General features: G+C 37.0%; 5 protein-coding genes across 5 annotated transcripts; 1 reads left to right on the forward strand and 4 right to left on the reverse strand.

The window, feature by feature from the left end:
- Window positions 1-157: 157 nt before the first annotated feature.
- On the reverse strand, window positions 158-988 carry LOC137942710 (uncharacterized). Its single transcript, XM_068788444.1, has one exon. It carries the CDS (start codon window positions 945-947, stop codon window positions 357-359), a length of 591 nt encoding a protein of 196 aa, XP_068644545.1. The 5' UTR covers window positions 948-988; the 3' UTR covers window positions 158-356.
- Window positions 989-2,174: 1,186 nt separating this feature from the next.
- LOC137940172 (transcriptional adapter ADA2-like) lies at window positions 2,175-9,332 on the reverse strand. Its single transcript, XM_068785108.1, has 13 exons — window positions 9,147-9,332; window positions 7,814-7,869; window positions 7,202-7,380; window positions 6,822-6,887; window positions 6,618-6,743; window positions 6,134-6,209; window positions 5,174-5,237; window positions 4,983-5,029; window positions 4,593-4,718; window positions 4,277-4,499; window positions 3,831-4,041; window positions 2,945-3,292; window positions 2,175-2,565 (listed from the first exon to the last, which is right to left on the reverse strand). Exons 1-13 carry the CDS (start codon window positions 9,197-9,199, stop codon window positions 2,356-2,358), a joined length of 1,785 nt encoding a protein of 594 aa, XP_068641209.1. The 5' UTR covers window positions 9,200-9,332; the 3' UTR covers window positions 2,175-2,355.
- Window positions 9,333-16,262: 6,930 nt separating this feature from the next.
- LOC137942674 (serine acetyltransferase 1, chloroplastic-like) lies at window positions 16,263-17,843 on the forward strand. Its single transcript, XM_068788404.1, has one exon. It carries the CDS (start codon window positions 16,456-16,458, stop codon window positions 17,509-17,511), a length of 1,056 nt encoding a protein of 351 aa, XP_068644505.1. The 5' UTR covers window positions 16,263-16,455; the 3' UTR covers window positions 17,512-17,843.
- A 279-nt stretch (window positions 17,844-18,122) lies between these two features.
- Window positions 18,123-21,660, reverse strand: LOC137942685 (uncharacterized). Its single transcript, XM_068788418.1, has 5 exons — window positions 20,971-21,660; window positions 20,594-20,812; window positions 18,987-19,082; window positions 18,749-18,856; window positions 18,123-18,513 (listed from the first exon to the last, which is right to left on the reverse strand). Exons 1-5 carry the CDS (start codon window positions 21,556-21,558, stop codon window positions 18,316-18,318), a joined length of 1,209 nt encoding a protein of 402 aa, XP_068644519.1. The 5' UTR covers window positions 21,559-21,660; the 3' UTR covers window positions 18,123-18,315.
- A 2,252-nt stretch (window positions 21,661-23,912) lies between these two features.
- Window positions 23,913-25,491, reverse strand: LOC137939279 (premnaspirodiene oxygenase-like). Its single transcript, XM_068784535.1, has 2 exons — window positions 24,604-25,491; window positions 23,913-24,524 (listed from the first exon to the last, which is right to left on the reverse strand). Exons 1-2 carry the CDS (start codon window positions 25,489-25,491, stop codon window positions 23,913-23,915), a joined length of 1,500 nt encoding a protein of 499 aa, XP_068640636.1.
- Window positions 25,492-27,464: the final 1,973 nt, after the last annotated feature.

The raw sequence follows: 27,464 nt of genomic DNA on the forward strand, positions 1-27,464 counted from the left end.
GTCCCTGGATAAACAACAACCCATTCACAAAATGGGTTCTGGGAGGGGAGGACACAGGGTAGCTTTATCGGAAAATTTGTGACTCCTATTGATCAACTACTTCAAAGAGCGCCATCCCAGTAAACTCTGTTACTCAAATTGATATAATTTTGACGTAAAAAAAAAACAGAGATTTTCGATAAGATTTTGGTCGCCCACGTTCATCAAATTTGATTTTCGATACACATCGTCGCAGCAGTTCATCATCCACTCCCAGTTTTAAGTCTTTTCAATTACAAAAGTTCCATTGAAGCAATCGGGAAAAAAAAGGAAGACGATTAATATTACAAACAGAAAGAGCAAAGAGAGAGCAAGAGCTAATATGCGTAGTCGTAGGAGAAGTTTGTGATGCCGACCATAGCATTGAGCACCTGCGACACAAGATAAAGCCCCCCGACCAAGATTGCGAAGATAAGAATCGCAGAGATGGGATTCTTCAGCAACTCCACTATCGGCTGCAGGATGGTGTAAATGGCCCCAGTACTGACTGTAAGAGCGTAAAGCCCGTATCTCCTCATATTGTCCCAGAACTCCTCCACAAGCGGCCCTTCGGGTCCCCACGCCAAAGCTTTCTGGGCATCCATGGCCGCGACCAGCAACGCCAGACCAATAGAAGCCGATGTCAGGATGGCAGTACGGGAAAACCCGCATGAAAGAAATTGAAAAATCGCATCTTCTGCGATTTTGTTGGGATCAGGCGATGTCTCTAAGACTGAGGTACTGGGTTTTGTGGGTTCTGAGGGAATTTGTTTAGGGGGTATGGCTTGAGTGTGTTTCAGGGACGAAGAGGAAGAGGGTCGCAGGAGGGAACTCGGAGGAAGTGAGAGGAGTCGAGAGAATTCTGGGTTTAGGGTATTCGGGGATGGATGTTTTGGGAAGAAATGCGGCCTCCATGTTAAGGACTTCATCTCTGTTCTACCTTGCAACTCGGAGGCCGGAGGGAGTGATTATAAACCACCTCCCTTATCCGGAAGTCTCTTTTTTGTCGACTGGAGAAACTGCCTCCACTCGTACAGACCAGTAAAAATTGTAGTTTTTGACCGGAAAAAATCATTTCATATCCCCCCAAAAAGGTTGCAGAGATGGATTTTCTTGTGTTAGTGCACAAGAAACATTTAGTGGAAAGTGAAGAATGAGTTTATTAATAAAATATTTATATAAATTTTAATAGTTTTATTTGATATTTTAATTAATAAAAGAAGATAATAATTAAAAATAAATAAATACTTTTTTAATTATTTACCACATGGTTACTTTAATAATGTGTAAATACTTAATAAAACTCTTACTTTTTACAATATCTAAATTATCACTCTTAAATTAATAATTTAATATATTAAAAAAATAATTAATATAATAAATAAATAGAATATTTTATAATTAAAATAAGATAGATTTTTGTTTAGCCTAAATTAATACAATAATTACAAAGTAGAATAAAAATATTAATTTATTTAATTATAAAAATAGAATACTTAAACAAAATTGTTTATTCTAGTACTTATCAAATTCTTACTATATCTTAATTATTATTCTTAAATTAGTAATTTAATATAATATTAAAAGTCATAAAAATAATAAATAAATAAATAAAATATTTTATTAATAAAATAATACAAATATTTTCATTAAAATCCAACAGAATTAGTTTAATCTCAACGTCGAGCGACGAGTGAAATAACGAGTAAAAGTAAACTCACTTGTATCATGAAGTAAATTCCCTTTCACTTAAACAATTGAAAGTGAATACCTCTTGTGTATTTTAGGGATATGAGAATTTTCTCCCCACTACCTCTTGTCCCACAAGGTTTTCTACAACTCCAAAGAGAAGCAATGAGAAAAATAAATGCAAAAAAAGCACAGCAACGAAAGACTAGTAAAAAGAAAGATTTCAATGAAAATTTTGGTCAAAATGGTATTATGGTTTTCCTGTCATTTTGCTTTCCTTGTGATTTTCATATATGTTCCTTAAATCTGAATACACAGGATGACCAAAACAAAAAAAATATTTCCCTCAATCTTTTGAACTTTCTACACTGCAATACTCAAAAAGGAACAATAAGAAACATAGGTTTGGCTTTCACAAATTCAGAGTCTTACAATAGCACTTCATAATTCATTAAGAGATCAGAGTCTGAATAAAAATTAGAACATTGAACTCGCAGGAATTCCTGATCTGTACATCTGGGTTCTCGATTTCAAAGTAATTCACTATGTAAGGTTCCAGTTTTCTCTCAAATTATGAAATTATACAATGCTTTCTGAGTAAAAACTTATGAAAGACATGTATTAAGGGATGAACAGAGGGTGATTAAATCAAACAACAGGGACATCTTCACGTTTAACAATCCCTTTCTTTATTACCATTTCATATACTCGATCGACTTTGCTAGTGTCGACTTTGAAAAAGCGATATGCGTCTGATTTCTTGGTGATTGTACCTTTGAACATCTCCAGGGTTATTGTCTCTTGCATCTTTAGATAATGTGCAGGCAATAATCTGCTCTGACAGCAAAGTTTTTGTTCCTGATCAAGATCAAAATCAAACAAAAGTTAGGACTCTTTAAGAAATTAGGTTCTGTTTAGTAGGTGGACATCTAACGAACTCTCAGATTAGAAACTTCACAATCTCCTTTCTTCCATAAAGGCTAACAGGCTTTTAAATAGTTTTCTTGGTTTAAAGCTCACCGAACAACTAGTTTTGTGAAGACATCTAATCTCAGTCATCCAGTAATGACAAATTCAAACATCCAAAGGCAGCTCCAGTCATTTAAGATCCATCATTATTAAGAAGCCTGAACTTCTGTATGAACAGTCCAGACACTAAGAGATTGGCTGCTATTTTAATCACATATCAAAGCTAAAAATCAAATTATCACTCAGAAAATTAAGTAAAGTGCCTTACAAATTCAGATAGCAGATCTGCACCAGGAAGTCCTGTGATATCCCACTCTTCCAACAGCTTATTCATAGCCAGGGCAGGCGTAGAAGACGAATCCTTGCCACCAGACTCCAGCCCTGACTGACCCCCCTTTGCTTTATGGTGGTTCTCAACAATGCTTCGTGGACTCCCATCAGATTCCGCTTTTTCTCTGTTAGAAGATCTGTTAGACTTCTGAGCCACCTTCCCAGTTGGAACAAGTGGGCTATCATCCTTTGGCTTTCGAGCATTTGCATCTGACTCTCGTTGTCTTTTTTGAGCATCATATCTCTCTGCTTCAGCAAGTGTACGACAACCAGCAGCACGGCATTCCTGAAATGTGAAAACAGAATCATGGGAGTGTTGACAAAGGGCTAAAATGCTAGAGGAAGTGATTGTTACAAAAAAATATAAACAATTAAAAAGCAATACTTGAGACTTCTATTAAAATTTATAAAATATGGATAACTATGAATACGTTTTGCCAAATATGTATCAATGAAGATGAAGTGCATGATCAATGAATATCATAACTTCCGATTACCTAGATTAATTTTGGCCATTTAGAATTAAAAGCAACATCAATAAGCAGCAAAGATTACATGATTTGCAGAAAGATGTCACACTATATTCATATTGGCTGTGCAAATGAAACATAGTAGCTGGTTTACAAATAAACCAATTTCAAAAAGAAGTGGAGGAGAACATATTGCTGACATATCATAAGTTAAATATGTGGTCCAAAAAGAATAAAATCAATAAATTCTAATCAGAAAACCAAATTGTCTTGATAAAAATATCATCTCTTCATAGAATTTATGCAACAGGCAGAATGTTTCCTTAAGGAGAGAGAGACTTTGAAGGTATTTACCTCAAGTTCTTGAATTCTTTTCCGAATATTACGTTCTGTAATTAGACCCTGCACAAAAGCATCATGCTCTTCCTGAGGGTGAAAACGCATAAAAACCTTGCAGCGCTGGTAGATATCTCGATCCTCAGGTGAGAGCTCCTTCTCCAAAGGACTGGGATAAAGCAAGTTCCTTTCGAGAATGAATTCCTTTCTTCGTTTTCTCTCATCAAGCCTGAAAAACAAAAATTATTTATTTATCCATTTTTTGGATGTGGAAATCACTGACAACAATGAAAGACAAAGTCAGCAGGTTCCAAGGCAAAGCATCTTCTGTGATTGTTGAGTATTATAATTAACAACCATATGTTTGAGTATTTTTACCATTATATGCAACCACAGTATACAACACACAAAAAGTAAACACTTCACTCCTGAAACACAGTGCTGACATCATGCTGAGAACTTGCCTTGATAAGTAAATACGTAAAACTAGCAGCTTAAGTTCTTTATCAGTTTCGGAGTCATTATCCTTGAACTCCATCTCTGCAAGCGACTGTTCAGCCTCATTATCATATTCAGGGTCAAACTCCTGTCTCTTGGGATTGTAGCCACTTAAATCAGTCAAAGATGGCCCTTCATCTACTGAATATTTGGGCTTCTTTCCTCCAATACTGCGATCAATTTGGGAATCTGGCATAGAAAAATGATCCATGAACTCAGTAATAATTGTTAAAAAAAAAGTCAGTTATTGACAATCATGTGCAACACATGCTTATATAGTACCTTCAGCAGCTGCCACGCCCTCTAATTTGATTCCAACAGGTGAATCCTTAGACTGCAGCACATTTGATGCTTTTTTCCCAGCACTACAACCAACGCCACTTATCTTGGACTCTCCAGAATCTCCATCTAATGCAATAATCAAAATGGGGTAGGTCATATTACATATGCCAGATAAAGGTGCTCAAAATAATTTACTAAGAGAAACTCCAAAATGTATGCTGCATTTGCATGCAATAGACTTAACAAATGATAACGAAGAATGGAATTAACTATGTGTTCCAAGAGAAGAGGGAAGAATGATAGAGAATTCATATAACAAGCCCAACGATGTTAGACAAAGCAATGATGATGATGATGATACAGAAGAAGAAAATGTTGTCCCCAACCTACCAGCAGTTAAGCTAGATGGTGAACGTCCAATTGAAGCATCTTCAATCCTATCAGATAGGTCCAACATTATTAATGGTAGAAACAACAAGACAAAGCAACAAAATGATAATTAATAGAAAATGTGCATCTAAAAATTAACTGCAATCATTTTTTCCTCCTGAAGAATAAAAAATAGTAACGACAATTTGTACTTGATCCTTGAAGGAGAAAATGGAGATTCTGCCTTTGGTACTGAATCACCAGCTACAGGATATCCTATAACAATAAGAAGTAAATTGGAGTGTTACTCACAAACCACTAGCATCAGAGCAAGAATTTAACATAATTAATAAGAATCCATTCTAAGTTACTACCTGTCATGGAACAAATCAAAACCTCAAGAGGCTGATAATGAAATATGCCCTGGCTGCAGTAATACTATAATGGGCCACACAATGACATATAAGGTGCAGTCCTATATGTTCATGAACACAACTTACAATGATGGACCACACAAAGGTGTATAAGGTGCTTACCTACATGTTCATGAACTGAACCGTATGCTTGGTATGCAAGGTTTTAGCTAAAGAGCATGAAAAACAAGTTTTCTTTTCCCACCATCTCATTTACGACTTGCACAAAAAATTGGTACCAACAAATCAAGCTGAACGTCAAGCAAAAAATAAAGCAAGAAGCGGAGTCCCGTTCTGCACTTTGAATGTGGGTGCCATCTGTCAACAATAGAGCTTGACTGCATAAATATTATGAGGAACAGAAGCTCCAGCATGAATTACCTCTTTGAGTTCATCTTAAACAATGAACTCAAAGATACGTGTATTAATTTGTTTATTTTCTGGTAAGCATGTAGTGTTTGAATGAGCTCTCACTGAATCTCTCCTTCAGCTTTTATATAGTTATTTATCTATTTATTTATTTTCATTTTTTTGCAAATGATCAGACTATTATTATAACTTATTGAGATATCACAAACTTTAAGGAGTGCCTTCCTGTTTTTTGTTTGTTTTTTATCTTCGCATTTCTCTATGGTCTAGTAAGCATAATAATATCAAAGACCTTAAAAACAGCCTAGATATCAGTATTCTTAAAGCAAATAAAAACAGGGAGGGAAACTTGAAACAAGCCAATTACTTTTCCAGCATCACTTTTCATACCTTTTTTCCCCTCTCCATGACCTTTTGCCATGGCAAGAAGCTCCTTTCTGTTTTTTCCAACAACATGAGACATGTCCTAGACCATGCAAACAAAGTGGGAAAAAAGGCATATAACATAAGTATAGTCCATATGTTTCTTTAAGGATCACAAAAAGTACAAATGCCAGATCTCAGAGCTGAAGTTTACATGAGACAAGTCAGATCCATATCAGAAATGAGAAGTAAATCTTATCCACAGCAAGGACCCCCAGTCCAGATGTAATCAATAACCTACACAAACTAGTGTTCCTATCCTCAATTCATTCTGAGACTGGATCATATGCCAAACAGGATTTGAAATTTAGATAGATCGATCATCCAGTCATAATGGCTAAACACATTTCCTAAAAGACTTAATAGTACAGCATTTCTTTTGCAGACATTCAATAGTACAAAGATGTGTAGATAAATGACCAGTCTGAATCAATACTGTAAAAAGTTATACCGGAAGAGGATAGCAGGGGGAGTTCAAATATGCTGTTGTATAATGGTCGATACATTGTGCTTTGCTCTTGGTACCAACATGCTCAGCGACTTCAGCCCAGTTCCCCAAACCATACATCTCAATTCCCTGAAATAAGAATTTACCAAATTTATAATTTTGAGGCATTAGTTAATTAGAACAGTGCCAATAACAGCAAACACATACCTCCAAAAGCAAAATCTCTTCATCTGCATTCCAATCAGGGTAAATAAGGGGGAAAGACAAATTATCCTGAAAATAGAAGTAGAACACGATACATGAACTAAAAAACAAAATAAGAGCTAAAAGGATAAATATATTTGACTGCTTTAATAAGAGCTCGGTAAAGTCCCCTATATTATGGTCACATTTAAAAAAATCATTTTGAACAGAAATTTCTTGCTGTCAGCTTTTTGGTTGCCACAGAAAATTCAAGTTTCGTTAGTTTTCTTGGTTACATCATATAATTTCCACTGCAGGAAAAGAAACAAGCAATTAACTCCTAAACCAAGTACAAAATAGATCAAAGATCTAATTAGTAAATGAACTTTCTGTAAGTTACTAACCATAACTCTGTAAGGATGATTGCTTTTATGAGGGGTAACTTCAGCTCCCACAGAAAAGCACTCAACACAAAGATCAAAATCGGGACATTTGGTGCACTTAATACGAATCTTGCCCGATATGTCCTTGTTGCAATAGTTGCAATGGAATAGAGCTTTTCTCCCTTCATTTGTTCCTTGACCTGGTATCATAAAAGACCATAGTTGCTCATAAAGATGACTAACAAAATGAAGCAGAGATCAACAAAATTTGCTGCTCATAATACAAGGATTCCCTCAACCAACAACAAGTTATTTTGTTTTCACCTGCTGGAATAAAGTGGCCTTTTTCATTTGGCAAGAAATTAGCTTCTAAAACAGGATGATACATGCAAGTCCAGGTAATACAGTCCAAAAGGATATCAACATGGAGATAAATGGCCACTACTGAGATATCTTATATTGGCTATAGAATTTCATAAAGAAGGATCTCAGCTAATATTAAAAAAATGGTTATACTAAATTGTGATAAGCATAAGTATAAATTTAGTGATCAATAAATATAAAGCATGTTCATTGCAACTTACGTAACATATTGTATGAGGATAAAATGTACATATACCACGAAGTACATACCAGTTGCAGCTGTCTCAGAATTTTCCCCACTGGAAGCGACCCTTCTTCTTTTTGATCTATAAAATGGAGAAGTTTTCAGTGGTTAGGAGGACTGGCAGCACATGAAACTACAATTGCAATAGGATTAGAGGAGATGTTTGTTTGGCTTAACACAACTCCTGTTTCATGATCTAATTTGGGGTTTAACCAGGTACCATAACCAAACACTTCACTTTTGTAAACATTTTGATAGATGACCATACTATCTTGTCTTTTTCCATTTCTATTTTAATTGGTAAGAATATTAACATGCTTGAGTAATTTTTTATTTCATGAAAAGACAAGAAACTGATCCATTCTGGAAAAGAGAACTAATAATACAACAAGCGACCAAAACAGATATATGGCTCCTGAGAAGGTACAAGGTCCTCTGCATCAAGGAATTGTATAGACCACTTCTGAACGTGCCCCGTGAGAAATAGAGCTATCATACAGTCTAGATTTCAAGTAACTTAACTATCCTAATCAAATGGCAAATTTGAGAAGTCTCCCAATTAGCAGTGAAGAAAAATTAACCATCCTAGTCAAATGGTAAATTTGAAAAGTTTCCAGATAAGCAGTGAAGAAACTATAAATTCTAAATTCTTCAATATAGGGGATTAATAAAAAAGCAAGAAGTAACTCTAATAGTAAAACTAACTAAAAGAAAGGATAAAAAAGGTAGTCTTTTACTTCCATGAATGAAAGAAACCAATAACAATCGTTACTGATAAAAAACAAAAAACACTCTTACACTCTTACACTATTCATACGTGAATATGAATTACACAGTGGTAACTCCAACCTTTAGTGAACAAACTTCACCTCCTCATAGCAAGTAAATTGTTCTCATCTAACCCATAACAAATGCAGACTCGACTACAAAAATAGAACCCCAGAGACAGAATTTTACTATCATTGATTCAATGAACACCTAGCAAATGAACAGAATTTTACTATCATTGATTCAATGAACACCTAGCAAATGAACTCAAGCAAGAATTAGATACAGAAGAATGAGTGAAAGCCAAAAAATTCAGCAACTCCAAACCAACAATTCCACTCAGACAAACTCATCCTAGCCAAAACCGTGCATAGCCCATGCCCAAACTACAGTGATAAAGCTTTCACAGCACTGCGACAGAAAATTCCAAATTCACATTTCATACAGAAAATGGTCACTTAGAGATCCATCGAACTTCCAAACTGAAATTTCTACCTTTACAACGACTCAAAAGTTCCAAATAGAAACTACTGAACCCAACAAATTTCACGAAGGCCCATAAATCGGAGGAGCGAACGGGAAAACAACGACCTGTGGCTCGGATCCTCGTCAGTGGAGTTATGAACCCCACGAGATCGCCCCATCAGGCTCCACTACAGTGTTCCCCGAAAACCCTATCTACCGCATCGCATCCTCTCCGCTCGGTTGGAAACCCTAGATTCCCAATGGCCTTGCCCGGTTGCGCCCCCCCGGAGGGCGACGACCCAGCTCCGTAGGTCTACGAATTTCAGTAGGCCTACGGTGTAAGTTAGACACGAGCCATCTATTGGTGATTACTGTCAGTAATCGCAAATAGTGACAACGGATAAGAAAAATTATAGCTCGGTCCGTTCCGTGCCATTGGAGGGTATTTTAGTAACTTCGCAGTCTTTAGCCCCAACCTTCAGTCTACGGAAATTTCCCTGAATATTACCAAAAGGACAATTCACAATTGACAATTGCTCTAGTAGGTGATCACTACACTTCAAAAACATACTATCAAACTAACACTAACAACACTAGAATTTTATTTTATCAAATCACCCAATTCGTAATTCGACCCATTTATTTGATTTAAACCTAAACCGAATCGAAAGGTTTCGATTTAGGTCAAATTCACCTGACTAGATTAATAATCAAGCCGAGTTCAGGTTTAACATTAGGACTCAACAAGTCTTGGTTAATAGCTTAGAACAGCAAGAATCAAACCCAATTGGTATAATTTGATTACACCAAATTGAACAAGACTGATAAACCCTATACTCGATTTTTCCATGGGTGATGATAGTTTCTATTTAGACTCTTAACAATGACTTTCTACTCTATTTTTGTTCTAAATGATTGATATTCAAAATAATAATAAGCTTCAAAGAGATTCATCTCCTTCACATGATTTCACTTTGAAGCAGGAAACATGGAATACTAAGGAAAATTTTAAAAAATAATAGTCAAGGAAAATGAAAAGTTTTGATTTTTTTAAGAGGAACATAAAAAAAATCGTATGGTTAGGCTACTTTTTCCAAATACAACTTTTGAACACTTTAAGAAAATATAGACTCCTGCAATTTAGAGCAATCACTTACACGGATGGATCCTCCATAGGCTGCAAATCTTTATCCTTTCTTTATCGACTTTACTTTCTTCTATACCCTGCAAAAGCTTGAAAGACTTATTAGTTTTAAGCTTCAATGCAAGAAAATATAAGTCAGGATGAAAAACAATTTTTTTCTTATTTGGAAGTACCTAAAAGGAGGAGGAAACGAAAAATTGCAAGAACAAAAAACTTTCTAATGAATTTTGCTCGTGTGGATGTTTGGCAAAGTAAACATGAAAACAAAGATTAAAAGAGGAAAATGAAAGTATCGTCTTTCTCCTTCTCCAACAATAGTTTTTCTTCTACCCTCGCAGGTTTTTGGTCCTTCGTATTATCAAATACTTTGAATAGGCGTGTTGCTGTCTTTCCGCTTTTGATTTCCTAAACGGATTTTATTCCGTTCTAATTTTGGCCAACATTAAATACCGCAGACTCAAATTCAACACTTACAAATTTTATTTATAAGAGGCATTTAATTTTAATTTAATTTATGTGCTTTCAAATTTTAGGGGGGTTTAGTCAACTTGAATCAGGAGATGAACTTTAGCCGTATTACTTAGTTCATCTCTTAACGTCGTTAGTGGTGCACAAGCACCCGATTCATATTGATGAACCTTGTTACTTTATGGAAAAAAGAAATACTTCATTGACATATTATAATCATAGTACATGAACCTCTATTTATAGTAGAGGAAGGTAGTAGAATCCAATTACAATAAAACTATATTTGTCCCAATTACACCCAAAATCTAACACTTAAAGATAAGTCCTAACATAATTAAATAACTCAATATAAATAGAAGACAAACATAAATCCAACTAGAACTCTTTTAAGACGTTACCATGAGATAAAGATGCCAGCTCGTGGTTATCTTTGTGAGTCTTTGATCTTCCAACCAGCTTGTGGTTATCTTTGTGAGTCTTTGATCTTCCAACCAGCTTGTGGTTATCTTTGTGAGTCCTTCTTGATCTTCCAACTTATGTGATAAGGATGCCAACTCGTGGTAATCATAGTGGGTCCCACTTCTTATGTGTTTGGCCCTATTTTACAATACTCTTAGATATGTGAGCCTTCCTTGGTCGTGTGACCCATCTTACAATACTCTTAAATATGTGGGTTTTCCTTGGTCGTGTGGGCTTGGGCCCATATTCCAACCAGATGAATCTGAAGATGACACCCAAGGTTTAATTTCCGGATTCAGGATTTTGTAGTTTTTTGGAAATCATCCAGATGGGCATCGTCGCAGGAGGCCAATTTTTTTTTCTTCTATATCTCTCACACTCTTCTTTCTCGGTCTCCTTCTTCCGCTCGCATTTTCTTCTCCCTCTAGGCCTCCTTCTCCCTTCTCCCTTCTCTCTTCTCCCTCTTGGCCTTCCTCTCCCTTCTCCCTCTCGCTGCGAACATCCTCTCGGCCTCCCTCTCTCTCTCTCGCACTAGTTCTCCCTTTGTTGTAGCACCTTCGGCGTAGCGTCATCTCAGTCGCAGCCCTCGAGCGCCCCCTTTCTTGGTTGGAGCGCCTCCGGCGTAGCGTCGTCTCCGTCGTAGGGTCACCTCCATTGTAGAGCCTCTGTCATAGCCCTCATAGCACCCCCCCAGGGCTGCCTCCATCGCAGCGCTGTGAGGAAGAACACACACTGTTGTCGATTTAATTTTTCCTAACTTAGGAAAAATTAAACCAGCACTGGTTCTACCCGAATCTCGGACCGGACCCGCCCAAGTTCAGCTGAGTTAATCTAGGTCAACTCGATTTAAAAAAAAGGGATATTGCAAACATTTGAACAATAATATTATTATATTAGTGATTTAATAGTGGTAATTAACATATTGTTAAATTAAGCATTTGATCAATTATTTTGCTTTAATTAACCCATTTTTATAATTAATAAAACCAATGGTTTTAAATTTAACGAAAAAATATTATTAATTAATAATACGTAAAAATATATAGTGTTAAAGTTAGAATTTGATCAATTCTTTTTGTTTAATCATTCCTTTTTATGTTAAAGTATAACTTATGTTATTAATAATTTAATAATTTAATTTATTATATTTATTTATTTTATTGTCAACTTTATTTTTTTTATAATTGATCATGTGAATAGTTAATTGGCTCACGTAATTATTGTATTAATGTCCAATAAACTACAATCATTAAATAATATAATATCTAATTTAATTAATTAGTATATTAATATATTTTAATTATATATTAAATTACTTATTAGTGTAGTAATCATGTTTGTTTTACCTAATTTGGGGTTTAGGTATTATATTTTAATTAAGTATATTATTACAAGTTACTCATTCTCTTGTTTTTTATATTTTTCTCATTAAACTGTTTTTCAGTGCACATGAACTCATCCACACTAAATGCCAAATTTGAAGTTGAAGTTCATGTGCCAAGTTTAAGTTTGTTGACTAACCCCCCCCCCCCCCCCCCCAATGAATTTCATGTGTTTGTGTCTCATGCAAACAATATTATTTATTGTTATATTATATAATATCTTATGTATATAATTTATAAAATATGCACATTGTGTATAATTTGGGAATAAACTAAACTAAACCAACCAATTTGCTAAATTCCAAATGACATGGTTAGACTATTTAGTACTCTTTATTTGAAACATATAATACAAAAAAAATAGAGACAAAAGTTGAAACAAAAAGGTCAAAAGTGTTTTTTACTCCCTTGCAATGGAATTGAACAAAGTTGGGTAATATTATCTTATTTAATTAAATATTAAATATGTATATTTTTAATTTTATATTAATTTTTTAGTTAAACTTTTCGCTTAATTCTTTTGAACTATTGGGAACTTGGTTTAACAACACTATTATTTGAATTTTTTTCTAGGTTTTTGATTAATTATATTATCACCCAGATACATAGAAGGCTTCCTCTAAAACACACTAGATTTCGAATTTAATTAAAATATTATCTTTGAAGTGGAGTAAAATTCTATCTAGCTATTCATCTATCCAAATTTGTGATTAAATCTAACAATCAAAACAACATAGAAGAATAAATAAAAGTTCAAATTTCTTTGTACCATAATTAGCAGCTTAGTCATTAGTTTATGTTGTAATTGTCTCTTATATGTAGTTCTCAAATAGTTCATTTACATAATTGAGAAAATCTTCATCCTCATTTTGACTCATTTTGTTGTGTTTTTTATTTATCAAACTTATCTTAGAATCAAATCAATGCGGTGTTCAATATGCATCATTGGTGGTGGGCAAGGAAGAAAATCTTAATTTGAGTTAAACAAGTAGTTGAAATTAATCATTTACGACCTCTACGTCACCCTCATCTTCACCTTCATGAAATTAATATTAACAATGTGTCAAGATTTAATTAGATGATTTTTCAAAAGTTTATTTTGTGAAAACCATTTTAGAACATCAATCCTCAAAGAAACTGGGAAGTTTGGGCCTCCAAAAGTAAGTCTTCAACGACTTGTTCATGATTTTCATAGAAAACTTATAAGTTTTAGACATGCATTCTTCTCTTAATCAGATATAAACCCTGAATATTCTTTGCTCTGGGGGCAGTGAAGCTTTGAGTGTGTCCATGCATCTCCACCTTGTGGACTTACACAATATTCGTTAGAATGCAAACATATCGAGCCACAAAGACTTCCACAATGTTATTTGACACATTTCAAAGGGGAATATAGAAGCAACATAAGGCGTTTCCATCTTGATTCATGATATATTTTAAAACTAATGCTCCAATATCTTCTCTTGTCAAACTCATAATTTTTAAAGTTAAAGATCTTATCCCATAATTGTAATGACCAAAGATTAGACTTATGTTAAATTAATGGCAAAATTAAAAAAATGCCTTATGTTAAATTAGACATATTGTTTGTAAAATGATTTAATGCCTTAACAACAACATTAAGTGAGCACAAAAAAAAGGATTAAAATGGTACTTTTGGTATGCTATAAAGTCATATTCATTATCATGCAAAATTTTAAAGTTTGTTGGTGCAAAAGCCACCAATACTGCCTAAACCAAACCATGCACCAACAAAATTTTAAATTTGTTGTAGCAAATTCAAAATTTATTGTCGCATGTTATTACTGTAGTAGTGAAAAAAAAGAAGTCATTTTTGCATGTTATAATTGTAGGAGTGAATTCAGAATTCACTATTGCATGTTAAAAATGTAGTAGCAAATTTTGAATTCGCTGCTACATGTATTAATGTAAAAGAATCACTCCAGTAGCGACTTTTGAAAATCATTGTTGCAATCTCAATTTCTACCAGTGAATTATCACATTCATTGGTGAAAAGGGTTCCCCGGTAAGACATTGCACCAATGAATTTTATAATTCACTTGTATAATGTGAAATATACCAGTTTTATAATTCGTTGGTGTAGTGTGAACTACACCGACAAATTTGTATGTCACTAGTATAATTTTTATTTGTACTATTGAATTGTAAAATTCACAGCCTACAACTTATATATTTATATATTGAATTCTAGAGCATATTCAACTCTTTATTCCATGTAAGACTAAAACTAGAGTGTAGATACATTCAACCTAGACACTCTTCTTAAACTCCTAATTTTGAGCATGAAGCAACACATTACAAGGCAATATAACTAAACTAGGAATTCTAATATTACACAAGATTTCTAATTTAAATAAACACTATAAGAAAATAGATTTCTACCAAAGATTTTTTTATTCGCTAGCAGAAGTCCAAAATTCGCCTAGAGAAGTTTTCCTAGCGAAAAATTTACTAGTAGAACTTCTGCCAACGAAATTCACTAGGAATTTCTTTTCCCAGTGAATTTAAAAATTTTGTAAGGACTATGGACACTACCTGTGTCCACATTGGTATGATATTGTCCATTTTGGACCTAAGCCCTCATGGATTTGCTTTTGGGTTTTACCCCCAAAATGCCTCATACCAATAGAGAGAGTATCCAAACTTATATATCCATGATCTTCCCCATTTCTAATCAATGTGGGACTTTGGTCGTATACCCAACAAATTTGTTGGCAAAAATTGATTTGCCTCAGCAAATTTAAAATTCACTAGGAAAAATATTATTTTTCCTAGCGAATTCCGAATTTCGTTGGGATAATCATTTCCACCAACAAATTAAAATTTGTAAAAATATTTGTTTACAAAATCAATTTTCTTGTAGTAAGAATTCTAACATGAGAACGAGTCATGATTCCCGACAAGGTATCCTATGAGTTCGCCAAATCCCCTTTGTCACATGAGATAATTAAATTTAGACATAGAGGGGCATCTTTTAAAACCTAACCAATTTGTTTCTTTCTCTATTTCCTCGTCTAGACACAAACACTAAATGCTAGCCTTAAGATTGGTCTCAGCGGTCCAACAAAATACAAGTGCAACGAGATTGAGGTTCTAAATATTCTAACACAAACTTGTGGTGTCTAATGAATTTTAATTATATTCAAATTATCCAAATATGAGGCAAAAGAGATGTAATTTGTGTGTGTATTTACTCGAGTAATATGTAAAATTCACTCTCTCTCTCTCTCTCTCTAGAAAACAGATGTTATATACCTCACCAATATGTATCGATATTGAAAATGGATAGAACGTGAAAAATAGAGCTTTAACACTTAGTCAACTAAGATGTCAAAAAATGCAAATCTCAAGTTAGATTTCATAGAAGAATAAGAAACCTAATATGATTTTGCGTGGAAGTAAGGTATTCTTTATGGGTTGAGTTTGAGCCGACACGTTGTCACCTTTGTCTCCAATTAAATATACCAACCCTCGCCCACGTCTACATGCTACATGAACATGATAACGTCTGCATGGAGCAGGTCAAAGAGGGCTTCGTTTTCTTGAGGTCGACTTTACTGCCTTCTCACGACAGCCATGACGTCTTCATCTCCCCAAATTTCCGAATTCCAAATCATTCCTCCACCATCTCCACCTTCCATTCTCCTGAGCCCACTCCCTCTCTCCTCCCTCTCTCCTCCCTTCTCCAGGTCGGGTCTCATACGAGATAGTCAAGAATCGGAGTCGTTCATTCACCTGGGACAAAATCAACAGAATCCGGCACTTCAACGCGGTATGTCGAAGCCGAACTGCGAGGGATAATGAAAGTTCCTTCCGGGAGCTTCTTTCTTTTCTCCGTCTTTATATATTCGATCGGAAAGGCCATTTCACTTCCTGTTTCTTATATATATACTTTCCCTATCCTACTCTGCTCTGCGTTTAACTCGCGGCGGACCTGACCCTGAAACCGGCACCGACATCCATGGCGGCCTCCGTCGATAATTTGAGGATGGATGCGTCTAACAGCTCGGCTTTAGGCGATTTCAGTAGCACCCAGATGGGGAATTGCAAGTTCAAGTATTGGAACATCTCCAGACCCAGTTTCTCCGACCTTGCTTCCTGTATTCCCGTCTGTGACGACCTTGGGAAGATTGGAAACGCCTCCCTTTGCTCTTCTGCTTCGTGTTTAATGGAAGGCGATCGGCCGGTTGGTTGGGGAGGAGCGGGAGAAGATGTCTGGGATAAGATTCGTGAGGAGGCTCGAGCTGACGTCGAGCAGGAACCACTTCTGGGGGCTTACTATTTTTCCACCGTTTTGTCGCATAATTCGTTGGAGAGCGCTCTAGCAGCCCATCTCGCGAGCAAACTCAGCAGCGATCATTTACCCGTTCATGTCTTGTTGGAAGTGTTTCTGAGCGTCTTCAGCGGTGATCAAGAGGTGAAAAGAGCAATCAGGGAGGATCTGAAAGGAGCCAAGGAACGAGACCCGGCCTGCGTCAGCTTCGTGCATTGCTTGCTCAACTTCAAGGGGTTCCTCGCTTGCCAGGCGCACAGAGTAGCCTACAAACTCTGGACCTCCGGCCGGAGAGTCATGGCCCTCCTCATCCAGAACAGGGTAACGGAAGTCTTCGCGGTGGACATCCATCCGGCTGCGAAAATTGGCAGTGGCATCCTGTTTGACCACGCGACCGGGGTGGTGATCGGGGAGACGGCGGTGATTGGGGACAACGTCTCCATCTTACACAACGTCACTCTGGGCGGCACCGGGAAGGTCTCGGGCGACCGACACCCCAAGATCGGCAACGGGGTCCTCATCGGCGCAGGCACACAGGTTCTAGGAAACGTGCGAGTCGGGGATGGGGCGAAGATCGGAGCTGGATCGGTGGTGCTGAAGGAAGTGCCGGCGCGGACGACAGCGGTGGGGAACCCGGCGAGACTGGTCGGGGGGAAGACGAACCCGATCAAACTGGAGAGCATCCCCAGTTTCAGCATGGATCATACGTCGTTCATCAACGACTGGTCCGATTATGTAATCTAACCTGAATCGAATAACAGAGGAATCGAGAGAATCCAAGTTCTCTCTGTCGACAACGAAGATGGCAGAAAACTACGTGGTTGGCCTTTGAGAATTATTCAAGGTCTTCTGCAATATGGAACGACCATTTCCTTTCATTTCCTCTTATTTGTTACAAAAGTAATAAAATGCAGAGTTCTTCTGTAAATCACAAAGGACAATAGAAGTGTTTTCTAGTTTTAAATCATGTGGCATTAGAGAGCGTTTCTCATTTCTTTGAAAGGCATATAGGATTGGGAGTATAGAAGGTTAACTGAGTTATGTACCCACTTGGGAAACAACTCAGTTAACCTGAAAAGGACAATAGAGAGTCCATTTGCATGCTTCTGTTCTTCAATAATGTAGTTTAAAGAGTTTTTGCTTTCATATATGATACAAGTTTAAACACAATTGGTTAACCTTGATCAACTTTAAATCACTTAAACTCTTTAACTATTCAACCTTTTCAAGCAGTTTTAACTTTCCATGAAGGGCCATCCCATGGGTTGGCTAGGTTGGGTTCTCATCTAGGTTTTGCAACATGGTTTAGACATTCATAAATTGACTAGTCAATGCAAGAACCCAACCCTGTCTCCTTTGAGTGATAAGCTGCTCTTGCCATTCCAATAAAAATTTCACTTACAAAATAGGTCGACATATAGATGATTTTCTACAGAAGCCTTTTATGCATTCTGTTGACAAGAACATTGTTCAACTCAGGAACAGATCATACAACATCCCAATAACAAAAAAAGAGAGATGAATGAAATGAAGGGTTTCTCACTACCCTCAAAGGCTCAGAATTTTGGAAAACTGTCTATCATCTGACTTGTTAGTGGCACGAATACTGCTTGGATGACTTGGCTTTTGGCAACATTCTGTACTCTTCAAGAAATTCCTGCCATTTGAGCCAGAGGAGTTACTGATATTTTCTGTAGTATTTCCAAACAGCCCTCCACAGGGTGAATCATAGTCCATCTTATATTCCTGAAAAATTGGAAGCAATGAGCAGGTTTGTTGGACCCAGTAAATAAAACGGGTAGCAGTCATAGGATTTTGCAGCCATGAGAAGGATCAAGGAACAGATATTAACAACTTTTGGAAGAGAAATAGAATAAAAACTTTTAACTTGGACAAAAAAAAGCTGTTCCCTACAGAAAACCCTCTAGCAGCAGTTTCAAGTTTCAGAGTAAAAGGATCACAATGTGTAATGAGTTATTACCTTGGATTTTGACTTGAGATAGTGAGGAGTCAAACAAGGATTGAAATCCTTCAGGAACATTTCTTCTAGGCTACCTCTAGGCGTTGTCGGATCGCCTGGACTGAACTCCTGCATATTTTGATAAATGCAAATTAGTAAAACAAATTATTGCATATGAGAAAGTGATCTTTAACAAACTACGTTGAAGCGCATTGTGAAAATGAGAAAGCAAGGTTCACATGATCTTGATCGATTTTACCAAAGAATTAGATGTCTCTTGATCATATACTGGTGTCCTTGGAGAGCTGATATGCTCATTGAAGCATAGTCTTGTTGCACACTTATCTGCTTTCACCTGTTGAAACAACAAAATTGAAACTTAAATTGAAGACTTGATGGAGATCCAAAAAACTTTGTCTGACATAGATCTTAAGAGCTTCTCCAAATTAAAATTGGATAACTGCACCCTAGAAGGACTGAGCAAGTAGGGGCCCACATGAAAATGGGCTGAAACTGTGATATCCAAGGAACAATTGCCACTCTATGGTACACTACCATTGTTCAACTCTATTGACAGTTTGAAGGAAACAGGTCATTCTGTTATTGTCGTTGCACCCAGAACCAATGGAACTTGGAAAACTAGACTCTTTTAAACATATGCTATTGAGGCTAACCCAACCTGGCAGTCGTACCCCAGGTTTGGCCCATAAAAACGTAACACATTTCAATTCAAATATAGGATATACCCGACTTTAATTTTTTTGAATGTTGAAACTTTTACCCTAATGAGACTTGAACCCAAGACCTCGTATTACAAATCTCCACGTGACTATAGAGCCAAAAGCCCAAGTCAATTACCCAACTTCTATCTCCAAAGCTCCTGTGCCTTGGTGAAGTCCCTAGTACAAGATCTCTACCTGCATGACTTTGCTTACACATGCTAAGAAATCTGTACAGAAAGAAGAGCTATAAAAGGCCTTGAAGATAAACCATGAATTTTAGTTGGAAATTTTGAGGTTTGATTTTCCATCTCTCAATACTAGAACACATAAGTTTTCTTTCAAATGAAAAGGTACATCATTCAGGCAGACAAAATCAAGTGGTTCAGTTCATGTAATCCCCTGCCAACACCTCTCAAATAGCAGCTTTGAGAAGCTTTCATCTCAATGGTGAAAGAGGGCATAAAGCAATAAGTAATCCTAACATTTATGGACATAATCAGACTATCAAGAATTGCTTGTTATTGTCTTTTAAAAACAGGTAACAAAACCTAAACATAGGTGGAATGAAAGAGCATTATTGAGAATATTGACTCGTCTTATAAAGGCAAGTGCAAGTGATGGTTCAACATTGAAAAAACTTTACTCAATGACTATTGATTTCGAAATCATAGGTCTTACAAAATCTTAACAAGGTTTATGGATTTAGAAAACCCAATCACACCAAGATCTGTAAAGTTTACTCACTAACTATTGATTTCGAAATCAGGTTTGGGTTTCTAATTGCACCCTATGGGGTCTCAGGTCAAGGACAACTTTTCCCAAACCTGACCTGAACTCGACCCGAACTTGACCCACATATGAGACAGAGATATAAAACAGAGTGGAAATGGGTCGGGTTTATGGGGATGGGGCGGGGATGGGTCGGTTTTAAGTCAGGTTTATTGGGATGGGGCAGGGACAGGGTTATGAGGATGGTGATCAAGTTGAGGTTGGATTTGACGATTCAGGTCTTTTTGGGGTTCGAGTTTTGCTAAACCAACCCCGACCTGACCTGACCCGACCCCTAATAACAAAATTTCTAATATCTAGCAGCAACACAACACAAATAAATAACCAATTAGTAGGTGGAGATCAACCACTTTACCTCAGCTAGATCCTCTGCAAGACATTGCAGCTGTCCCGTGAGGGATGTGACCTGCCTTTGGAGAGTAGGAATTAGCTGTTTTGCTTGTTTCAATTCCGAACTCTGTTTCTCTAGTAATTCATGAAGCTGGGAATTCATAACATCAGGGAACAAAATTGCATCTTTTAAGGCCTTTATTTCTTCTCTTTGCTTCAAACACAAATCCTTCAACTTGTCGACCTAGACAAAAGCAAAGAAAAATATCACTTGTCTAGCTAATTAACGCACGTTATTGATATGCTTATTGAATATTGATCACAAGTAGAAAGACATAGAGTTTGATAATAGCAAAAAGTAATTAAAAGAATAATACAAGGAAAGAAAAGAAAGAGATTTACCTCTCTGTTTTTCTCTTCAAGCATCAGGCGCAGCTGCATGATCTCCTCCTCGTACTCCTTATTCTGATGAAGGAGTTCTCTTTCACTCCGTAGCACCATTCCCAATGTTCTCGTGTTCTCCTTCACGTCTGACAAAACCTTGTTCTCACTCCGGCCCTTCCCAGGTCCTACAGCCTTCTGAAAAAGTTTCATAGGCAGCCCAGCAAAGTTCGAACCTTTCCCCCCGGGCGCCACCTTCTTCAGATCCTCCTTTATAAAGTCTGCCGGCACCACCAGCTTCTGTTTCGATTTTTTCTCCATCAACTTTTTTACCATGGACCCAAAATTCGGTTCATTCTTCTTCTTTCCCTGAGCAAGTATATCCGCGGATTTCGTCCTGGCAAGTATCCGTGACGAGTTAGAACTGGGTGCCAGATCCCCCGCTGGCCGTTGGCGTGTGCTGGAGCTTCCGACGAGACCTTTGAGTGAGGAACTATTCTTGGTGAGATTTTTTGGATCGGAAGGGGAGCACAGATCGGATTGCTGGGACGAAGTGGATGAGCGGCAATCGAAGGAGGCGTATCGAGAAGAGGGTTTGATTGATGCCATCCGAGAGACAGGGTAGAGAAAGATTGGAGTGCTCTATGAGAATTAGGGAAGAATTTTCACGAGGAAATGGTGATAGGATATAGGTGACGAGCAGAGAGGACGAAAGGGCTGAAGAGGAGACGGGAGACGGGAGGAATGGAGCCATTTTAGCTTTTTCTTGATTCAAATTTCAGGGAAGGCGCGAATATCAAAGATAGTTTGGTAAGAGGAGTCATTTGAATGATACTCTACCAAACACCCAAATAGAAAGCAAAAAAGAAATAGAATATCATTGGAATAGAATTCATTTAAATGAAGTCACAATAGAAGCAACATAAGAGAAGATCAATTCATTTGAATGACTTTTGCTCAAAAAGTTGCAAATGTATCTTTTGATCTTTGATTTGGAGTTGATTGGTCAACAAATTACATAACTTACCTCCACATTGAGTTGTCATTTGCATGAGCTAAGCATACTAAGTTATTCATTTTAAAATCTTTTTCACTACATCAAATGATCCATTCTAAACACTATTCACTTACTTTAAAATCAATTTTATTCAGCAAATTTCATTGGCACTTGAATTTATCATTTCCTCCACTTTGGATTGCATTCTCAAATCCAATTTGAAGTTCCCAAGAGATCTTTTTACTTAAAATCATAATTATTTGGGAATTTAATTGAGTTTTTGTTAGAAATTGGAAGGACACATACGAGGGGTATACTTTTATTCGTAATTGGATAGTAAAATTAGTCTATTTGAGAGGCATTGTATATGAGCAAAATTGTAAACAACTTGGGAACGCTTTTGTAGTTATGTTGAGGCGCTAAAAATCCCTTTATGGGTCTAGGCTTGTGTACTGTAGTTTGTTGCTGAAATTTTTTTTGTTGTCTAGGCTTGTGTAACCTAGTGTCTTTGTGGGCAAAACAATAATTGGCATTTGGTGGCCCTCTTGATGTAGAAGTTGTCTTTTTAGATAGTGTATTCCAAAGGTAATATATATGGGACTACTTGATGCATATCCATATGTTGACTAGACCAATGACATAATAGATGTTGATCGGGGAAATAACATAATTGATTGTTGACCTACTATTGATTTTTCTATTTTTGGTGGAGTCTTTCTTATCTCTCCAAAGAGAAAGAAACAAATTATAGTCTATTCTAGTATTGAACTTGAATATGCAGCATATGATGATATCACATACGAACTTGTCTAGCTTCGGTACTAGCTCCGTTTTAACATGGGTGCTCCTTTATGTATTCCTTCCCTATTTATTGTGATAATAAGAGTGTTGTTCGAATTGCTTGCAATGGTATATTTCAAGAAAAGATGAAACACATAGAGGTTGATTGTCATTTTATTTGGCATTATTTTTTGTTCGATGCTTTATCACTCCCTTATATTGAGTCTAAGCATCAAGTTGTTGATTTCTTCACTAAGTCTCAAAGTTATTCTTGACTTTTTTACTTATGTTCCAAACTCACCAAAACCATCTAGATCTATTCCACCATCTTCATTTTGAGGGGGGTGTTAATGATGTAATTGTGCATACAGTGTATTCTAGGGGCATTTTTGTGATATTATAATCTTGGTTTTCATAGAAATTTATTTCTACCTCAAATTTTTAATGAAAATTGAGATTTTTATATTCAAATTCGTTCATTTTACATGGTGTCAAAGCCAAGTTTTGGCCCAAGCCTATTTGTCTATGCTTTATCTGTATTTGTCCATAGTATAAGCAATTAGTTGATAAGGTTGAGTAATATGACTCTTAAGTGGCTAGTCATTTTGGGATGAGCTCGATTCTATCCTAAAATGTCTGGCAACATAGAGGCATATTACTCAATTTTATAAACCAAGGAATGCCCAAGTAATGTTCAATATAGAACTAATACCCTTGCTAACACCTCTTATCACAATTAGGTTTGATAGAAGTGAAAGATGAGGCATCGACAAATAGGACTTGGCTGAAACCTAGCTTTGATTCCATGTTAAGATTGAGTATACTTAACATTATTTACTCAATATGTTTATGTAATAAAAAAAAATTCACTATATTACCCAATTTTTTTTTAAAAAAATAATAGTACAGATAACCATCTTTTCAACTTAATATTACAAATACTCAACTTTGATCGGTCAACAACACATATGTACAGTTAAAGGTGACCCACAAACTTTGATCACTTACATGATGCCATGTCATCACACCACATCAACACCCGAAGAGCCTAACAACGTGCCACCCACCATGTCATCATCGATGTAAGATGCCATGTCGCCCAAAGAGGAAGGTATAGGATCATCATAATACTGAAGGCCTAATACACATACACTTTTCAATAAAGGACATCAATTGTTAACAGTTTTCAAGGAAAGTAAGGAATTGGAATTGTATACAGGCTATTTTTTCTAACCATGGCTACTCCTGCACCTTCACTCATGTCCAGATCCTCAGACCGCAACCCATTAGGCAGTTTCCAATCGAAGTGATACAAAAGACTTGCAATGACCAGTTCAATAATAACCACTCCAAAAATAATTCCAGGGCATCCTCTCCTTCCAGTTCCAAAGGGAAGAAGCTCAAAATCCTGCCCTCTAAAATCAATTGAACTGTTCTCAAACCTCTCAGGCTTAAACTCCTCTGGATCGTCCCAGTATTTGGGATCCCTCCCAATGGCCCAACAGTTTATTTGAACCCTAGATTTCTTTGGTATCTGATAGCCATTAACTTCATAAGTCTCCAGTGATTCTCTTGGTGGCAGCAGTGGAATGGGTGGGCTGAGCCTGAGTGTCTCCTTGATCACTTGCTTTAAATACTTCATTTCTGTGATATCAGTTTCAGTGACTTTGTTCTTTCTTTTCACAACGTTTCTGATCTCTGCTTGTGCTTTCTTCATCACTCTCGGGTTCTTCAGGAGTTGAGACATGGTCCATTCCATGGTAGTAGCTGATGTATCAGTCCCTGCTGCAAACATGTCCTGCAGGGTAATGAACTGGTTTTAGTTCTAAATGGAGAGGAAATGAATTATAACTTACAGATAAGGTTTTGGAAATTACCAGTATGACAGCCTTAATGCTGTCTAGAGGGAGATCAAATTCAAGGTCTCCGTGTTGCTGTAGTCTGAGAAGAACATCAACTAAGTCTTCTTCATCGTCTTCCTCTGTCTTTTTACCCTTCTCTCTGTGGGTATCTATGAGTTCAGTGATGATCTTGTCCAGCCTCCGATGAACCCGCAGAAACCTTGTCTCCGATCGACTGATCAAACGAGCCAGTTTTGAGGAAGGGAACATATCGGCGAGATCAAATCCTCCCCTCAAGTTAATGAATTCATTCAGCGCCTTCTTGAACTCTTCTCTTTCCTTGCACGGCCTGCCGAAAACAGTTCGTGCAGTTATGTCGCTCGTCAGGTGAAAAACCATCTCCGAAAGGTTGATGGGCGATCCCGCCATGGAGGAAACTGTCTGGAGGTAGTTGGACACCTCCTCTTCCCTCACCGCGCGGAAGGACTGGACACGCTTGGCGCTGAGGAGCTCCAGCAGGCAAACCTTCCGAAGCTGCTTCCAGTAATCCCCGTAGGGAGCATTGACAAGGTCTTTGCTTCCGTAGGATATGATGGATGCGCCAAGCACCTGTGGCCTCTGTGCGAAGATGACCTCGTTCGTCTTCATGATTTCTTTGGCGAGTTCAGGGGAGGAGATGACTACGACGGAGATGTGGCCGAACTGGAAGTGCATGACGGGGCCGTAGTTCCGGGCCAAGTCCCGGAAAAGTCTGTGTGGTAGTGCGCCGGTCAAAATATGCATGTTGCCTATTATGGGAAGAGTCCGGGGACCTGGAGGAAGTCGGAGGCGTGGCTTTCCATGGCCTGAAACTCTCTTCATCAGACTGAAAAAGAAGAACAGTAGGAGACAGCAGAGGGAGAGGGAGAAGAGGTTGAGCTCCATGGCTGGAAAATAATGAGGTAACTGCTTGAGACGGGTTGATTGTCCTTGACATTGTAGTCGACAAATACTTCTCTCTGAAATGCAGAAAAAGAATCGATCAGATACCACGGCAGAAGATTACAACAGCTAAGGCGTCTTAGTTCATATTAATATAAGATTTTCGTTACATCAGGAGGTGGCTGTGAAGTCAGAGAACTCCATTAATGTGATATATTTACAAAAGAATAATTGCAGAGAAACCACCCAACGCTTATATTGCTCTCTTTCAAGAGTGCCCGGCTCTCCTCCATGACAGATGCTGCAGTTGTCTTCATTGCTACTGTATATAAATAAGCTCAATTCATTTTTGTCTAATTCATTGACACTGACGTCTGAAGATGCCAGAACACTGTATGCCTATATGCATCATTATGAGCAAAGTGTTTGTTTGAGTTGACTGAAAGAATTGTCTCAGGTTGGACTGGATCTTGAAACAAATCAAAGGGTGTGACTCAATTCTTATTGTACAATAGATTGAGATTGTTCTAGGCTTTTGTAATTAATATTTGTTATTCTTGGTTGATTTATTGATTACCCATTTAATGTTCTTCAACATAGATAAAGAAGGCATAAATTTAAAACAATATATGGATATATGGAATAACTTATTTCATTCTATTTGTATATCTCTTTAGGCCCGTATTTACGACCACTACAAGAAAATCCAGCTCTACCAACAAAATAAAGTGACAATGAATTTAATTTCGCTAGTAGAAAGACCTCTCCCAACCAATATTAAATGGGAGATATAAAAGTTCTAGCAGTGAAATATAAATTTGTTGGTAAAAATAACTTTATATCATCGAATTTAGTAATTTGCTAGGAGCGGTTGAATTCAAAAATATTCTACTAGTGAATCAATGAAATTTGCTGGAAGGTAGAGAGCTACCATTGAAGAGGAGATGACAACCGTGTATGACAATCACACATGGAACTTAACCGACTTACCACTTGGTAAGAAACCCATGTGGTGCAAATGGGTGTTTACCATTAAACACAATGTAGATGGTAGCATATATCAACTCAAGGCTAAACTTGTTGCAAAAGGCTATACTTAATCTTACGAAATTAACTATGAAGAAACTTTCTCTCCAATGGCAAAGCTAAACTTGGTAGATTTTTTTATCTCCATTGTTGCAAATCATGATAGGTCTCTTCATCAACTAGATGTCAAGATTGTCTTCCTCAATGGTGACCTGAGAGTGGAAGTTGACATGTCCTGACCTTCACATTTTGAGGTTCAGAGAGAGAAGGTATGTCGACTTAAAAAATTTATGTATGGCCTTAAACACTTTCCTCATATATGGTTTGACAAGTTCAATCATGTGGGGATTGGCTTTGGTTTTAAAAGGTGTGAAGTAGTCTATTTTGTATTTGTTAAAGGTACTAGTCATGGGTTGATTCTTATGACTGTCTATATAGATGATATTATACTGATAAGAAGTGATACAAGTGGTATTCAATAAACTAAAGTGGAAATGAGCAAGTTTTTACAAACAAAATATCTTGGCCTACTCATGTACTTCCTCTATATTGAGATTTTGCAGTCTTGATATAGTATTGTTCCCTCTCTCAAAAAACATTTGTTGGACTAATTAGAAGAGATTGATATGTTAGGGAGTAAGCTTATTAATACACATATGGATGCCAATGAGAAATTGTGTGCTATGATAGGAGAGGATGTGGACATAGGTAAATTTTAGAGATAAGTAGGTAAGTTCATCTATCTTACAATGACACAACCTGATGTTTATTTTGGTATGAGTATCAGTATTCAATTCATGCATTAACCTTAGCTATCCCATTGGCAAGCTTTAGGGAGGGTATTGTGCTACCTTAAGAATCCTCTTTAAGAGCAACAGTCAAGTCCTTTTGAAGGATTTACAAATGTAGATTGGGTAGGTTCTCTAGATGATAGAAAATTTACTTTAGGT

The sequence above is a fragment of the Aristolochia californica genome, unplaced genomic scaffold (assembly GCF_029961685.1).
Source record: "Aristolochia californica isolate CCGP_79_NKW_82.1479 unplaced genomic scaffold, dmAriCali1.0.hap1 SCAF_10, whole genome shotgun sequence".
In the NCBI taxonomy this organism is placed as follows: domain Eukaryota; kingdom Viridiplantae; phylum Streptophyta; class Magnoliopsida; order Piperales; family Aristolochiaceae; genus Aristolochia; species Aristolochia californica.

Excerpts from the sequence above, each read along its gene's own strand:
- LOC137942710 (XM_068788444.1), bottom strand. The coding sequence starts at position 947 with ATGAAGTCCTTAACATGGAGGCCGCATTTCTTCCCAAAACATCCATCC.
- LOC137940172 (XM_068785108.1), bottom strand. The coding sequence starts at position 9,199 with ATGGGGCGATCTCGTGGGGTTCATAACTCCACTGACGAGGATCCGAGC. Across the intron at positions 7,870-9,146 it reads GACGAGGATCCGAGCCACAG|ATCAAAAAGAAGAAGGGTCG; the intron begins GTCGTTGTTTTC and ends TCCATTTTATAG. Across the intron at positions 2,566-2,944 it reads CAGATCTGCTATCTGAATTT|GAACAAAAACTTTGCTGTCA; the intron begins GTAAGGCACTTT and ends GATCTTGATCAG.
- LOC137942674 (XM_068788404.1), top strand. The coding sequence starts at position 16,456 with ATGGCGGCCTCCGTCGATAATTTGAGGATGGATGCGTCTAACAGCTCG.
- LOC137942685 (XM_068788418.1), bottom strand. The coding sequence starts at position 21,558 with ATGGCATCAATCAAACCCTCTTCTCGATACGCCTCCTTCGATTGCCGC. Across the intron at positions 20,813-20,970 it reads TTGAAGAGAAAAACAGAGAG|GTCGACAAGTTGAAGGATTT; the intron begins GTAAATCTCTTT and ends GCTTTTGTCTAG. Across the intron at positions 18,514-18,748 it reads ATCTCAAGTCAAAATCCAAG|GAATATAAGATGGACTATGA; the intron begins GTAATAACTCAT and ends CCAATTTTTCAG.
- LOC137939279 (XM_068784535.1), bottom strand. The coding sequence starts at position 25,491 with ATGGAGCTCAACCTCTTCTCCCTCTCCCTCTGCTGTCTCCTACTGTTC. Across the intron at positions 24,525-24,603 it reads GCATTAAGGCTGTCATACTG|GACATGTTTGCAGCAGGGAC; the intron begins GTAATTTCCAAA and ends ATTACCCTGCAG.